At 39.2% G+C, this 16,488-nt stretch overlaps 1 protein-coding gene and 1 pseudogene across 5 annotated transcripts in view; one reads left to right on the top strand and one right to left on the bottom strand.

Annotated features, from left to right (window-relative positions):
• The window catches only part of PSEN1 (presenilin 1), a 71,265-nt gene that overhangs the window by 43,438 nt on the left and 11,339 nt on the right, over positions 1 to 16,488 (top strand). For all 5 annotated transcript variants that reach the window (XM_027569666.2, XM_027569667.2, XM_027569662.2 and 2 more), the window contains 4 exons: positions 2,754 to 2,821; positions 3,601 to 3,821; positions 8,200 to 8,298; positions 14,513 to 14,599. In XM_027569666.2, coding sequence (XP_027425467.1) covers positions 2,754 to 2,821; positions 3,601 to 3,821; positions 8,200 to 8,298; positions 14,513 to 14,599 — 475 coding nt within the window. The remainder of the gene's footprint in view (positions 1 to 2,753; positions 2,822 to 3,600; positions 3,822 to 8,199; positions 8,299 to 14,512; positions 14,600 to 16,488) is intronic.
• On the bottom strand, positions 1,909 to 2,294 carry LOC113908940 (annotated as a pseudogene).

Raw genomic sequence — 16,488 nt, 5'->3', positions numbered from 1 at the left:
GCATGATGGGGTGGGATGCCCACAGGGAGGTTCCTTTCTGCTTAAGCTTTATTGGATTTTCTGCAGATAAAATAGAGTAAGGGCTTCCTTTAGAATATTTTGCTAAAGTTGAATATTTTGAGAGGGAAATGTACAAGTGTCTTTAATTTACTTTGATATATATTAAAAATAAAAAGGATGGAGAGATGGATAGAAATGCTACAAGGCAAGTACAGCAAAATGTGAATGGTAGCTGTAAAATTCTTTAAACTTTGCTGTGTGTTTGAAAAAATTTTTTTTCTTTAAAGATTTTATTTATTTATTTAATTGACAGAGACAGAGAGACAGTGAGAAAGGGAACACAAGCAGGGGGAGTGGGAGAGGGAGAATCAGGTTTCCTGCTGAGCAGGGAGCCCGACGTGGTGCTCAATTCCAGGACCCTGGGATCATGATCTGAGCCGAAGGCAGACACTTAACGACTGAGCCATTTTTGTTTAAAGATTTTATTTATTTATTTGAGAGAACGAGAGAGAGCACGAGTGGGGAGGAGGGGCAGAGGGAGAGGGAGGCGTGGAACTCGATCCCAGAACCCTGAGATCATGACCTGAGCCAAAGGCAGACATTTAACCGACTGAGCCACCCAGGTGCCCCTTGAACATTTTTATAATAAATTATTTATTTTTGTGGAAGAACACCGGAAATTAAGTTTGTTGTATTCATATAGTCAATTTAGAATATTTGAATGTCCAAAGAATACCAACTTCCATGTAAAGGCATTCTTTTGACCTTTTCCCAAATTGTACCATCTTATGAAGTTTTAAAGAAAAAGAGTCAGCAAGAATTTTTTTTATTAAAGATTTTTATTTATTCATTTGAGAGAGAAAGAGATAGAGAGCACGAGAGGGAAGAGGGTCAGAGGGAGAAGCAGACTCCCCGCCGAGCAGGGAGCCCGATGCGGGACTCAATCCCGGGACTCCAGGATCATGACCTGAGCTGAAGGCGGTCGCTTAACCAACTGAGCCACCCAGGCGCCCGAGGCAGCAAGAATTTTTAAGAAATCTTTTCTTTCAAAGGAATTAATAATTACAGATCACCTTGGGTGATCAGAACAAAACCACAAGAGAAAATTAACATATATTTTAATCACAACTAGATTTTGATAGCTTAGAGCCTGATTATTGGAACAACTGGATCTGGGAGGTGGGTGTGGGAGTTTTTTGTTTTGTTTTGTTTTTTAACGAAGACAAAATAATATTCCAGTTAAGAGATGATGTTTGGGGGATGCCTGGGTGGCTCAGTCAGTTAAGCGTCTACCTTTGGTTTAGGTCATGATCCTGGGGTCCTGGGATCGAGCTCTGCATTGGGCTCCCCGCTCAGTGGGGAGCTTGCTTCTCTCTCTCTCCCTCTGCCACTACCCCTGCTTATACTCTCTCTCTCTGTCAAATAAATAAATAAAATCTTAAAAAAAAAAGATATTTGGAATAGTAAACTTCATTGAAAGATTAAAGCATATAATGGGTGTATCCACCTCAAAATAATTTCAGTTTTGGAAATTACTTGACAAATTTTTGTGCTTCTCCATTCTGTTCTTAAAAACCTCAGGCTCCCTGAGTTGTATAGTATTTTCCCAAATACACCCATTACATAAAATTACCATTTAAAATGTTCATCTTGTGTAACAGGTTACAAAAGTCAAATCTGATTCTCTCATATTCATAAGCTATACATGAGTAATAGTGACTAACATTTACATAGTGTTGTATGAATTCTGCATAATAAGGATGGACTGACTTATAAGTGTTCCAAAGAATTTGTAATATTACTACTTATTAATGAACCATGTAAAATAAACAGAAAGCATTATAATGCTTACTGAAACTTTAGATTCTGAATATTATTTTATCAAATGGCTATGTAACTTAAGGCCTATTTTTTTTTTTTTTTTGAAGTGTAATCGCCATTTATTTTTTTTCTGGAGAACAGCTTTTCTTCAGTCCTTAAGGACTTAGCTCCTTACATGGGCTTTGGTGGAGGTCGTGGGGCAGCACCTGCAGGTCTAAATCGGGGTGGGGGTGTTCGGTCCTTCCGTGCTTCACGAGAGCGATTCCTGACTACCTTGCGTCGAAGACGCTCGCTTCGGAAATGTCCCTGACGGCGGCAGCCTCTACTATGTTCCGTATAACGAACTTCTTAATGGCCTTATCCTTGGGCACACAACGGGCGCAGTTGGTGCAGCGAATAGGCTGCACGTGGCCGCGGCCCTTTTTGGCACGACCATTATTCCTTCTTTTCTTGGTCATCTTGGTAGCGAGACCCGAGAGAAGGGCCTATTTTAAAATACACTTGTAGATATACAAAAGTCACTTAATGGACTATCTTATTTTCAGTTTCATTGAATTTTATTTTATTCAATTTATTTGTTTATTTCAGAAATATCACAAAATTTTTCCATTGAAAATATTGCTTCTTTAAAGTTTAAATGTTGACTGTTGGCTCTGTTGAGAATTTATTTTAGAATGCATTATTTTAAAAATTTCACATATTTCTAAAGGAACAAAGGTCTATATATGTCTTGCTGAATTTTCTATTTTCTATTTTGAGTAGTTCAGTACCAAAGAGTTCCAATATAAGTATGCACTGATCCTGAAGTCAGTTTGAGTTCTGCCATTTGAGAAGAATAACATATACAGAAATAATACATTATTTTTGAAGTAAATTTGCCTTTCTTTAGGGTATGGGATCTGTTAATTATATTGAAATGCTTTCTTTTCTAGGTCATTCATGCCTGGCTTATTATTTCATCTCTGTTGTTGCTGTTCTTTTTCTCATTCATTTACCTGGGGTAAGTGGTGAAATATTCTGTTTTTCAGAAATTAACTCTGAGCTATATAACTGTCACTTAAAGCCATGTACTTTGTTGATGAAATACTCTTAAATTATGATTGTTTCCATATGTAGTTTGTACTTGGTATGTTTAAGACTAATTAGTATTATAAAATATATTTTTTTCATGGCTGCACTAAATTTCATTTTATGAAAATAACGTATGTCCTAGCTATAAAGTTTATTGTGGATGTTTAATTTTTCTAATTTCAGATATTTTAAACTAGGGTTTCTTTCCATTGTGGCATTTTTTTTCTTTTAAGATTTTACTCATCTGAGAGCCTGTACATGCGAGGGGGTGGGGAGGGACAGAGGGAGAAGTAGACTTCCTGCCAAGCAGGGAGCTGGACATGGGACTTGATCCCAGGACCGGGATCATGACCCGAGCCAAAGGTAGAGGCTTAACTGATTGAGCCACCCAGGCGCTCCATCCATTGTGGCATTTTAAGTGATATGTGGCCTTTCTTTAGTTTTTGTATTTACTTTTACAGCTATGACCTATGATACTGGTTTCCCATTTGTATGAATGATACAGAGTTTTCTGTTAAAGTAAGCTCAACTTGAGAGAAAAAGTGAATTTAAAGAAAACTGTTAAATAGCACAGTTTGATATAAGATATGGTAAAAATATGGAGGTAGGATATGAATATCTAATTTGAGGGAACCATATTTCTAAACAATGTTTTGATGAAAAGTACTGTACATAAATAATTTTAGATCTCTGTTTAATTTTTTTCAGGGAAGTGTTTAAAACCTACAATGTTGCCATGGACTACATTACTGTTGCACTCCTGATCTGGAATTTTGGTGTGGTGGGAATGATTGCCATTCACTGGAAAGGGCCTCTGCGACTCCAGCAGGCATATCTCATTATGATCAGTGCCCTCATGGCCCTGGTATTTATCAAGTACCTTCCAGAATGGACAGCGTGGCTCATCTTGGCTGTGATTTCAGTATATGGTAAAACTCAAGACTGACATTTTGTTCATCACAGAAGTACCTCACTGGTGTGTTTCCCTTCCTTTTCCAGTTATCTTGACTTAGGAAAGTGATAACAGTTACACCTCATAGCTCTTCAATAAATAATTAATTAGCTATAGTGTCTTTTTCATACAAAGATTTCCATTTTTTTGAGGTTCAGTTCTTTAGAAATGTTGTCTTACTGTCCCCCAGTTTAAGCCAGTGATGGATTAGTGGAAGGATCCATAGACTTCTGTTCAGAAGACTTAGATTTAAAACCTGTCTCCACCACCAACAGTCTTTGTGATGCTAAGAAAAAGCCTGACTCTTTGAGCTTCAGTTCCCTCATTTGGAAAATGGGCACGGTACTTCTGAGTTGTAAGAGTTCAGAACCTATGTTGAAAAGCACTAGCAGAGTGCTTCACACACATAAAATGCTCAATTAGTTTTTAAATCAAAATTAGAACACCTACTTTTTATAAGGCAACTTGGGTAGAATTATTCTTTTAAAAACAAAACTTTGGCAGTGTGAGATTCAAATTGATTAACAACGAGTGTCACATGGGTTCCAAACGGTCACAGTGTATCTTTGCCATGAATGACAAAAGCAGCTGTATAGGTGTGTGCTCTCCGGCTGTCACCCTGCATGAAAGCCAGAAAGAGAGCCACTTCCAGAGGTCAGTATGTGGTCTCTATATAATAATTTTATCCCTATTCAAATGCTTATTAAAATGTCAGGTGACCTGTAGTAGGAATCCTCATCATCCCCACTTGATGAGGAAAAAGTCCATGGAAATAGAATTAAATGGTTCTGTTCTCATATTTGAGCAAGCAGTCCTAGAACTATAGTCATGTACTTTCTGTGTCTTTCATAAAGACCTTAGGTGATACAGCACTTGATGGTTTGCAGAGTCCCCGTGTATTATTGTATCGCTTTGTTCTGGCCAACTCTGGCCCCCACCTAATCAGCAACTGGCAAATACTTTGCAGTCAGAGGTTTTACTAGTATGTTCTTCTGTTCAGTGACTTTTTCTACAGCTGCAGTTTGCCTTCACCTTCAGAGGGACACATTGTATCATTACCTGGCTGCTGGTGGAATTCTTCCGCAGCCCTACCTTTGCATACAATTTTTGTTGACTAGATCTTAACCACATCCAGCTTTCTTCAGGAGCACAGATAGAACATCACATCGATGATATTATCCTCTGAAGAGATTCATTTGACATATTCATTGAAGACATACAAATAGTCACACAGGAGCTCAAAAAAAGGGGGTGGGCATTTGCCTGTACATAGTACAAGGCTTTGCCACCCTGGTTGAATTCCTGAAGATTATTTAGTAAGGCTTCTGTATCTGACACTGTCAAGAAATAGCAACAGAACCTCCCTACACCCACAATGTTAAAACAAGCCCAGTATATTTTAGGGCTTTTTGGGATCTGGAGGCAGCATATTCCTCATTTACAAGTTTTATTTAAGCCTGTTTGTACTGTTACAAATTGGCCCATCTTGAATTGGGGCCCCCGACGATAAAGAGCTCTAGAATCTGTCCAGATTGTAAGAGAACAGTCACTTCTGTTAAAGTCCCCTCCAGAGAATCATTCACTGTAGAAGCTATAGCAACCTCCTCTCACACCTGAAATCTCTGGACCACCCATGATGGTCAGAAGTTGCTCATGGATTCTGGTTTGAGAAACTGCCCTCCTCAGTCCCATGCTGTACACCCTTAGAGAGGCAGTTGGAGAGCGCATACTGAGCTCTCCTGGAAACAGGTTCTCACAGGCCCTGAACCCATGAAGCTCCACGTCATTCTCTGGGTTATGGAGGCAGCATTCTACAAGCTCAGGCCAGCTACCAGGGCCTCCTTGCTAATGTTACCTACAGGATACAGCTAAGTCTGGGCCTTCTGGAGTATCACACCTACAAGAGAGGCGGCAGCTTCTGTTCTCAGTCCCTTGCTTGTTGACAAGGTTCTAGAGGAGCTCACCCCTTTCTTGGACCTGTGGCTACCTGGGGAGCCAGTGAACAGCAGTGGGAGTTTGTACACCTTATGAACAGCATCAAAATTATATGTGATGAAGCTTACTGAAGAGCTCCTTCTTTTCATTACCTAATCCAGACATCCTTGATTGAAGAGTGAGATCCAGGGGTCAGCAAAATTAGATGAACTTTAGCCAGTCACCTTATCCTAGTCAACAGTTGGCTCCATCTGTGCTTTTTTACAGACTCTTGGGCCATTGCCATGGTTTAATCATCTGGTTCCACCGATGATAGCAACAGCAGTTACTTATCCAAGGTTTTCCTCTTTGAGGAAAATGACTACAAGAATCTCTGGCCTCACAGATACTCAAAATATGTATCAAGGTTATACATGTCCCTGTACATATTAAAGCCACAGTACAGACCTCACTTTATCCATTGTGGACTTCCAGACGTTGTTAATAGTGCCCATCTCACCTGTAAAGGTATACAATGCTGGGCTCTTGAACAAGTGTTTCAGTGGGACTTTCACCGTCCCTACCAGCCTCGGGCTACAGACCTCAGAGAGCACCATTGTGACAAACTCAATCCAGTTAAAATTTAATTAAATGGAACATGGCATATATGTATCATCAGTCAGACATCAGAGGTGAATTTTAATAAAGAGTCTGGTTCTATTTTTGTATGTTCAAAAACAACAGAGTGCCAGTTCTGGAGGCAGCCATATCTGGTTCAAATCCAGGCTCCTCTCCTATCATTTATTGGCTGTGTGACTAGCACAATGATCAACCCTTAAGTCTTAGTTATTATGAAGATTAAATGAAAAAATACATATAACACACTTAGAACAGTATCAATAAATGTTAGCTGTTATTTTTTAGAATATATAATCCTGTAAAGTAATCAAGGCAGTAATTCCTGTTTTACTGGACCTAATAGACCTGAAGTTTAGAGAGGTGAAGTATTTGCCCAAGCTTAACACTCTTTGGTCTAGAATCTGAATCCCAAGTCCAGTATTCTTTCTACTATGTTACACTATTTCTCCCATCAACACTCTTTCTTCCATACATGATACAAATGATTATTTCTCCAGATCTTTGAGTTCCTTTAAGAGACTTTTGTATCCACTACTTAGAGTAGTGATTCTCAAGTCCCTTTTTACAATGTCTGAAGATTTTTTAATTTGTCCCACAGGTTCTAAAATTTTTTAAGCAAAATTCACTTTAATTGCTCTAAAAATAAGGGAGTTTAACATTTAGCACTTCTATTAGGGGCAGCATGTCATAAAACCAAGATAGTTACAGGACATGCAGCTTCAAACAGGTTGAAAATCTCCTTATTTCAGAGGGCAGCAAATCTCCCTTTTCTCATCCAAAACAAATCAAAGTGGAAGCAGTGAGAGCAGAGAATTCTTTGTGTGTGTTTTATTATATCAGTGGTAGTCAATGTAGTATTCAAGGAGACGTGACCACTTGCAGGTGTGAGGGGTTTTGTTTTTTACTTAAATGCATCTGAATGATGGTGATGTCTACACAAGCTGTGAAGTCTTCACAAATTTAGCTACACCTGTTTTAATATTTTTAAATGTTTGAAATTTTCTGTACTTCTATATTCTGGATTTTTATGGCACAGAAAATGTCAGAAAAATTGCAGTTGATGGAAAGAGATGGTGGTAGAATCAAGAATAGTTTAGGCAAATTGCTTTTGTTCTGAGTTGCTGTTTTTTTGAAAAAATAACCCACTTTTCAGCACCACATGCATTCTAAGACCTGACAGTGTGAAGTGCTTTTGACAGAAATACAAAAGAAATACTAAAAGGTTTTCATGCAAAGATTTATTTTGTTTTGTTTAAATTTACTATCCTTTAATTCAAGTATCCCTAAGTAGTACATACACTATTTTTAAAAAGGAAAGGGAATGATTCTGTTACACTGCTCTTCATATTTTGAAAAATTCGGTCATCCCCTCTATTAAATTCCTCTCGTTGTAAAGCTTCTATCTGTGGCTCGTAGATATGATTTGTTCAGAAATGGCTTGTCTTTGTTTCTGCTTATTGGAAATTGACAATAGCTCTAGAATAGTTCTGTCTTGTCATTATCTCTGCCTCTTTTCTTCAAACCGGGAAGACTTATTCCTGGAACTCTGTGATGATACACTGTAAACTAACCAAATAGGCAAATCCAAAGCAAAATTTACACTGATCATCTGTGTGGTTTTGTGTATTTTGTTTGGGTTGTTTTTCCCCCATCTGTTTACCTGCTGTTTATTTCGTATTCATTCAACATCTTCCTGCGTAAACAAGACATTAACCCATTTCCCTTGGTTAATTCCTCCCTAACACACCCATTTGTAAGTTTAGCCAACACATTTTTCCAGATTTTTTTTTTTCTCTTTCTAGATTTAGTGGCTGTTTTGTGTCCAAAAGGCCCACTTCGTATGCTTGTTGAAACAGCTCAGGAGAGAAATGAAACTCTCTTTCCAGCTCTTATTTACTCCTGTAAGTATTTTGGAATGATGTTAAATTAGTACTCAGCTTAGAATTTATAGGAACTCAAACACATGTAATTATGGTCATTATTATGATACTTTTTCCTCATGTTAAATGCATAACATTAAGACAACTTCTACACATCCCTGTTGCCTTGCAAACTATTGTCTTCCACCTGACACTAGTTCAAGAGAGTTTTCAGTAGGTGTAGAAATAGAAGAAATATTTAGAGAGTGGGGAGCCATTACTCTCATTTAAAATCTTGTTAGTCTGGGATGCCTGGGTATCTCAGTCAGTTGGGCATCTGCCTTCGGCTCAGGTCATGATCCCAGAGTCCTGGGATTGAGCCCCACTTCGGGCTCCTTGCTCAGCAGGGAGCCTGCTTCTCCCTCTGCCTGCAGCTCCCCCTGCTTGTGCACGTGCTCTCTCTCTCTGACAAATAAATAAATAAAGTCTTTTTTAAAAAATAATAAAAAAAAATAAAATCTTACTAGTCTAGAGTTATCGAGCACTTTTTTTTTTTTAAGATTTTTATTTATTTCAGAGAAAAGAGAGAACACAAGTAGGGGGAGCAGGAGAGGGAGAAGCAGGCTTCCGGCTGAGCAGGGAGCCTGATGCAGGGCTCGATCCCAGGACCCTGGGGTCATGACCTGAGCCGAAGGCAGACGCTTAACTGACTGAGCCACCCAGGTGTCCCAAGAGTTATCGAGCACTTACTACAGAGGAATCTTGCCCTAGCTTACTGAAAAAATTGTACTGTTCCTTCACAATGTGCCCCTTTTTTGTTATTTTAGGATCCCATTCTTCCTAATCATTCAGTAAGTGTGCATTTGGGCATTGACCTGCTGCCACAGAACACTGTGGGAGACATAAAGATGTTTAAGATACTTTGTCTTACTCAGAGCTCCTTTGCTTATAGTTTAGAGGTGAGATAAAACAAATGTATAAATAAGCAACATCCAGCATTGTTACCAGATTCAGAGGAGGCACAATTGAAGTGTAAAGAAGGAGGAAAGTTTCCTTCTTCTTTCCTTCAGAAGAAGGAAAACCTGGCTGGGGAATCAGGGAAGGCTTTGTGGCTGAGAGAGCATTTGGATTGAACCTTTTAAGGATGGTGGGATTTCAGCAAACACAGATGGGAGAGTTGATTCCATAAGTGGGCTTGTCAAATAATGGCTTTGAGACGTAAGTGTGAAGTATCTTTATCAAATTTCAGGTGTTTAGATTGACTAGAACATGGAGTAAAAATGGGGGAAGTTCTAGGAGGATGAGTTTGGGAAGGCAGATTGGGGCAAGATCTGGGATAGCTTTGAGTGGCTGGTTTAGATATCTGTATGCTATTCAGTGATCACTGGGAAATCAAAGGTTCCTGAACACAAGAGTAATGTGACCAGAGCTGTGGCTCCATAGGCTTGCAGCATTGTGCAAGTTGAATTGTGGGTGGTGAGAACTGAGGTGATGGCTAATAACGAAGCAGATATGGTCACAATCTAAGTGGGAAATAATGAGAATCTGAATTGTGGTATTGTTAATGGCAGATCCAGGAAGAGGACTGATTGACAAGAGGTTTTAGAGGTAGAATCAGTAGTTCTTAGCAACTCATGAGAGAAGTTTTAAGCCTGAAGGAAAGGTGATGAAGAAGAGGTGTTTTTCTTGTTTGAGGAACATTTAGTTTGTCTGTAGCCCATATCTTACTTAATTGGTGGGACCTGTGAACCAGGTAGAAATTCCCAGCATAAGTTTAGAAGTGAAGTACTAGTGCTTGGGGAATGGTTGATTAGAGGTGCGGAATTGAAAGCGTAGCAGAGGTAGTTGAGACTTCGGAAGTGGATGAGTCGTTCAACAAAAGTGGATGAGAAGAGGATGTCAAGGACAGAATTTTGTCAACTCCTGTGTTTAGAGAAAGAGAAAATGAAGAGAAAACAGTAAAGGGAAGAGAAGAAAATTGGGAGAGTCAGGATTTTTCACTTAACAGTATCAGGACATGTTTTCCATGTCAGCATGGGAAGTGGCTGCATTAAGTATTCTCTATATAGATACTCAGAGAAGGATGTCCTGGTTGATAGACCTTTAGATCATTTCCATTTCTTTTCTGTCACAAACAGTGCTTGTAGAGATCACCTATCTTTGTGAAATTTTTTGTGTGATACAGTTTTTAAAATGGAATTGCTAAGTCAAAGCGTGTATGCTTTTAAATTTTGATGGATCCAAATTGCCTCCTAAAAAGGCTATACCAGTTTATATTTCCTTTAGTAGTGTGAGGTACCAGTTTCCTTATACCTTCATTATTACGTGTGTGTGAAACTAAGAGGCGAAAAATAACCTCGTTTTATTTTGATCTTGGCTTATTAACTAATAACTATTAGTGATTATTTGGACTTTTTTTCATGTTTTTCTTAGCTATATACTTATATTTCTTGTTTTGTGACTGGGTATAATATTTTTTCCGTATGGATTTTCAAGACTTTTAATTGCACAAGTAATACATTAATGTATTATGCTAGAAAAAATTAAATATTGTAGATAAAGCTAAATTTCACTATAACTGTCATCCCTAGGAGCGCCTGGGTGGCTCAGTCATCAAGCGTCTGCCTTCGGCTCAGGTCAGGATCTCAGGGTCCTGGGATCGAGCTCCACATCAGGCTCCCTGCTCAGCGGGAGGCCTGTTTCTCCCTCTCCCACTCCCCCTGCTGTGTTCCCTCTTTCGCTGTGTCTCTCTCTTTGTCAAAAAAACCCAAAAAAACAAAAAAAACTGTCATCCCTAATCTTAATACCTTACCAAGCAGTTACCCCTGTTATCAGTTTGATATATCCTTGTAGACTTTTTTTTTTTTTGGCCTATTTTTCTGTTGGGTTATTGGAAAAACAGAGTTTCCAGAAGGAAAGAACATCAATGCTCTAAAAGAAGCCAAAGATGAGGACTAAGTAAACCATATAGAATTTGGTGCCTTGGGACATCTTTAGTGACATTTAAGAGAACAATTTCAGTAGAGTGGTAGGGCCCAGAAGCAATGCTCCAAAGGGAGGGCAGTGTGTCTGTGTTTTGCCCTTGCTGGCGGTGGAAGTTACGGTGTGGCCAGAGAATGGGTGGTGAGGGAGGAGAGGTACAGTAAACATCACCTACTACAGAAATTCCTGTCCGCAGGCAGAGCAATGGTGACCTGAGGGGAGAGCAGGCCTGAGGAAAGGTGTTTCCAGGAGATAGAAGATGTAATTGTGTTTCTAAGGTTGAGGGGAAGAAGCCAAGTAGAGAAAGCCTTTGAAGAGCCCAGCAAGAAGGAATGATTAATGGAGTGAGGTTATCAACAAAGCAGGTAGAAATTGCTCTGAGAGTTCAGGAAGAGGAATTAGAAGAGAACAGGGAAAGACTTGGAAGGAAGGAAAAGGAAGACAGAAAAGCCAGAAGGTAGTAAGACATAGTGAAAGAGAGAGGTAAAGTTGGGAGCACGATGTAGTTGACCTTCATCTTTCTTGTGAACTCAGTGTGAGATCATTTGGGGGAAGTGGAGAGACGAGGACTATGCTTGTATGTGGAGAAGTCTGGTCAAATGTTAGAAAACTCATTGTCTGGAATGCAAGGATCTTTGTTTTGCTCTTTTTCCAATATAAATTTATTATCATGTGCTTCCTGTGTTTTTTGGCAGAAAAGAGCAGGTGAAGTTTTGAACATCAAAACTCTTAATTTTTCTCTTAATCAGCATTTGGGTGTGAGCTTCTTATGTGTTATTCCTGGAAATTAAAATCAACTATGTATTTTATATTTGTGCATACAGAATGTCCCGCCAAATGTTGATAGTGAATCCTGGGTGGAAGTAACTTAAGTATCCATCAAAGGGAACACTTTCAAATAATTATGGTACATTCATACAATAGATAATTATACAGCCATTAGAAAGAATGAGGTAGCTCTGTATATGTCCAGTTGTTTTTTTTAATGTTAAAGATTATATACTAAATACAGAAAGCAAGATTTAGTGATGCCTAGGTGGCTCAGTGGTTAAGCATCTGCTTTTGGCTTAGGTCGTGATCTCACGGTCCTGGGATCAAGCGCTGTGTCGGGCTTCCTGCTCATTGGGGAGTCTGCTTCTCCCTCTCCCTCTGCCCCGCCCCCCCGCTTGTGTGCTCTCTGTCTCTCTCAAAAAAATGAATAAAATCTTTTTAAAAAGCAGAAGAAAGCAAGATTTAAGCAATAATGCAATATCCTATGGGAGGAAGGGAGCTATATTTGGATTTGGGTGTGTGTGTATATACAATCCCGATGATACATTTAAAAAACTGACAAAAGGCTAATAGTGTTTACCCCTGGGAAGTGGGATTTAGAGAGTGAGGTAACTTTTATATTTTTCTTTATGCCTTCTTCCACTTGTAGAGTTTTAATTGTACTTTGTGTGTTTTATTTATTTTTATTTTTTAAAGTTTTATTTAATTTATTTGAGAGTGAGAAAGAGCACAAGTCAGGGGCAGAGGGAGAGGGAGAAGCAGGCTCCCTGTTTATATGTATTTTTGTATTATTGTTGGTGTATTTTTGGTATAAATTCCCAAAAGTGGTATTCCTGTGTCAAAGAGTTAATGCACAGGTAGTTTTTTGTTAATTGTGGTATAGTTGACGTACAGTCTTACAGTAGTTTCACACATACAGCATAGTGATTCGGTATTTACATACATTATGAAATGTGCACCATGGTAAGCATAGTTACCATCTGTTACCTTACAAAGTTATTATAATATTCTTGATTATATTGCTTCCCTTGCTGTACTTTACATCCATGACTTATTTTACAACTGGAAGTTTGTAGCTCTTAATCCCCTTCACCCATTTTGCCCATCCCCCCTCCACTCTGGCAACCACCAGTTTCTTCTCCGTATTTATGAGTTTGCTTCTGTTTTGTCTTGTTTATTCATTTGTTTTAGCATAATAGCATAAACATTTAGGTCCATCCATGTTGCAAATGGCAAGATTTCATTCTTTTTTTTTTTTTTTTTTAAGATTTTACTTATTTTAGAGCTAGAAAGAGAATGAGCTAGCATCGGGAGGGGGTGGGGTAGGAGGTAGGGACAAGCAGACTGTGCTAAGTGCGGAGCCCAACATGGGGCTGGATCCCACAACCCCAAGATCATACCCTTAGCCGAAATCGAGTTGGATGCTTAACTGTCTGAGCCACCCAGGTGCCTCAACTTCATTCTTTTTTATGGCTGAGTAATGGCATATGTAGTTTTGTTAGATGTTACCAAATTCCCCTTCAGTAAGGGGCTATGTAGGGGCTCTTCCATTTTTCATCCCACCTGCAATATATGAGAAGCACCATTTTAATGTATTCATGTTGTCCCTTAAAATATGACAGAGATGTATGTGTTATATATTTAGATCTCTATGGATTATATGTATTTTTGTGGAAGGGACATAGAATAGGCCGGTTGACTATCCCCTTTGTGTTTATTGCTTTTAACCTTTTTTTATTCCTTGTATATCACAGTTTAGCATTATTGAATATCCCAGAGGTCAGGCATCCTTAGAATCATAATGATTATGTGATACTTTTGAGAATCCCGGTTTGTCCTCTAATTTAGTTCCAATAAGTAATTTTCATCAGTGTTTTTCATCAGTGATTTCACATTATTTTAGGATATTCAACTAGTCCAGCTGTTTTTTCAGTAGGGTCTTGCTGGCCTGAACAGTTTTCCCTATGGTTACTTTTCAGGGACTGGAAATGATGAAATTTATGGTTTTACAATAGCAGCTGTAGTTTGAAGGCTAGAGTAAACTCTCAGTTGTAGAATTTTTTCTTTAGGGTCGCCTGGGTGGCTCAGTTGTTAAGTGTCTGCCTTTAGCTCAGGTCGTGATCCCAGGGTCCTGGGATCGAGCCCCACATCGGGCTCCCTGCTTGGGGGGGAGCCTGCTTCTCCCTCTCCTGCTCCCCCAACCCCGCTTGTGTTCCCTCTCTCACTATGTCTCTCTCTGTCAAATAAATAAATAAAATCTATAAAAAAAAAAAATCTTTTCTTTAATCTGCCAAAATCAAAGAAAGTCTTTTGTGGTTTTAAATATGCATTTATTTAATTAATTTAATTAATGCATATTTAAATATGCAATTTCTGATTGTTAAGGATTCTTAAGGCAACATTAAGAAGATTGGTGATTTCTGTAGAAAGATAATGGCCTGTTCTCTATTCATGTACTTTCTGTGTTTCAAGTTCTTACCTGGATTTTTGTCTTTCTCATTAGCAACAATGGTGTGGCTGGTGAATATGGCAGAAGGAGATCCAGAAGCCCAAAGGAATGTATCCAGAAACTCCAATTATAATGCACAAAGTAGGTGTCTTTTATTTGGTAATTTCCTGGTTTTTCCGGGTCACTGTCCTGTTATATTGGCTAACAGTGAGCTATGAAGCAGTGATTTTAACCTCTGTCTTTGGTCATGGACTCTTGAGAATCTCCTGGAAGCTATGGTAATACCAGTAAATACAGATAAATATTTAAGAAATTCAGGTGTTCTAAACCCAACCATACAGCCAAGAGACCTAGGTAAAGAATTTCTGCCATTAAATACCATTAATACCAGTATGGAAAGGTTCAAGTTGAGGCTGTGATTTAAAAAAGAAAAAATAATCTTGCTCTCCAAACGTGTAAAACTGAGAGCCTCTTGTCTGATATGGCCAGCGTAACTTAAATATAATTTGACTTGAGATGCGATCATGTTTATGCCAAGAAGATAAAATATTCCAGGTGGACATGACTTTCTGGAGGAGGATAAAACTGATGATCCAGGCTGGGAGATTGAAAGCCCTCTTGTGGGTACACAGAATAGGAGTTGTTAGAATTGGAATAATGGCACACTTAAAATAGTCAAGAAGAAAGGAAACTTTTTTTTTTTTAAAGATTTTATTTATTTAATTGACAGAGACAGCGAGAGAGGGAACACAAGCAGGGGGGTAGTGAGGGGGAGAAGCAGGCCTCCCTGCCGAGCAGGGAGCCCAACTCGGGGCTCGATCCCAGGACCCTGGGACCGTGACTTGAGCCGAAGGCAGACACTTAAGGACTGAGCCACCCAGGTGCCCCAAGAAGGAAGAAAATTTTAAAGGAAAAAAAAGAGCTAACCTTAGAGGAAGCTGTGAGAAATAGGCAAAGATTGGTGAGAGAAGAAAAAAGGGCCTTAACTGGGTTACTGTCTGTCGGGAAAAGGAAAGTTTAGGTTTAAAGAGCCATGAAGTCCGCTGAGTTAGAATTTGGGTAACAGCAAAGAGCACACTTTTAACTGGAAATTCTGCAGTGAGCAAGGCAGCAGAACCAGTAGGAGACCTGGTGGAGAAGAAGGAAATATATTGGAAACAATTGCTATAAGTCTGGCTATTGTGTTGATCTGTGTTAAGCTAAAGACAATTAAAAGATGAGTTGTCTGTGAGTATATATATGAGTCTGGTGAAAAAGATTTTATTCTTTTGACAAGTATTTTTAAGATTTCTATTTATTCATTTGAGACAGAGAGATAGAGAGAAGAAACATGAGCAGGAGGGGAGGGAGAGGGAGAAGCAGACTCTCCAAAGCATAGGGAGCCCAACTTGGGGCTTGATCCCAGGACCTGGAGGTCCATGAACTGAGCCGAAAGCAGATGCTTAACCATCTGAGCCACCCAGGCGCCCCTTGACAAATATTGATTGAGCGCCTAACTGTGCGCCTGGTATTTTCCTAGGCACTGGGAATGTAGCACTGAACAAGATATCCTGTCCGTTTGGAGCTTATAACCTATTTGGACAGACACAAATGTTCAACAAATAATTCCATAAATAATTCATTCATACAGTTGTGATAAGCACTACAAAGGAGAAGTATGGTTGCTATGAAAGTTTATAGTAGGGGAGTATCATTTTTGATATGTAAAGTCAGGAAGGCTTCCCTGAGGAAGTGATAATAGGTGACAACCAACTGACAAGTAGAACTTTCCAGAAGAGGAAACAACGCGAAAGAGCCTTGAAGTTAGAAGGAGCTAGGTGAACTTACAGAGTTCCTCAGTGGGAGTGCTGTGGTATTTTGGGTGGGCATTTCTTCATTGTGTGGGACTTCCCCTCGTTGCAGGTTTTTTAGCACATCTGGCCCCTCACTCACTAAATGCTAATAGTGGCTTCAACGTATTGCAGTAGGCAAAAAGCCCTCCATCCTAGATATTTCCAAACACTCCCTGGAAGGGAGGTGCTACCCACTAG

The sequence above is a fragment of the Zalophus californianus genome, chromosome 6 (assembly GCF_009762305.2).
Source record: "Zalophus californianus isolate mZalCal1 chromosome 6, mZalCal1.pri.v2, whole genome shotgun sequence".
Taxonomy (NCBI): domain Eukaryota; kingdom Metazoa; phylum Chordata; class Mammalia; order Carnivora; family Otariidae; genus Zalophus; species Zalophus californianus.
This window is presented reverse-complemented; position numbering and strand designations above follow the sequence as displayed.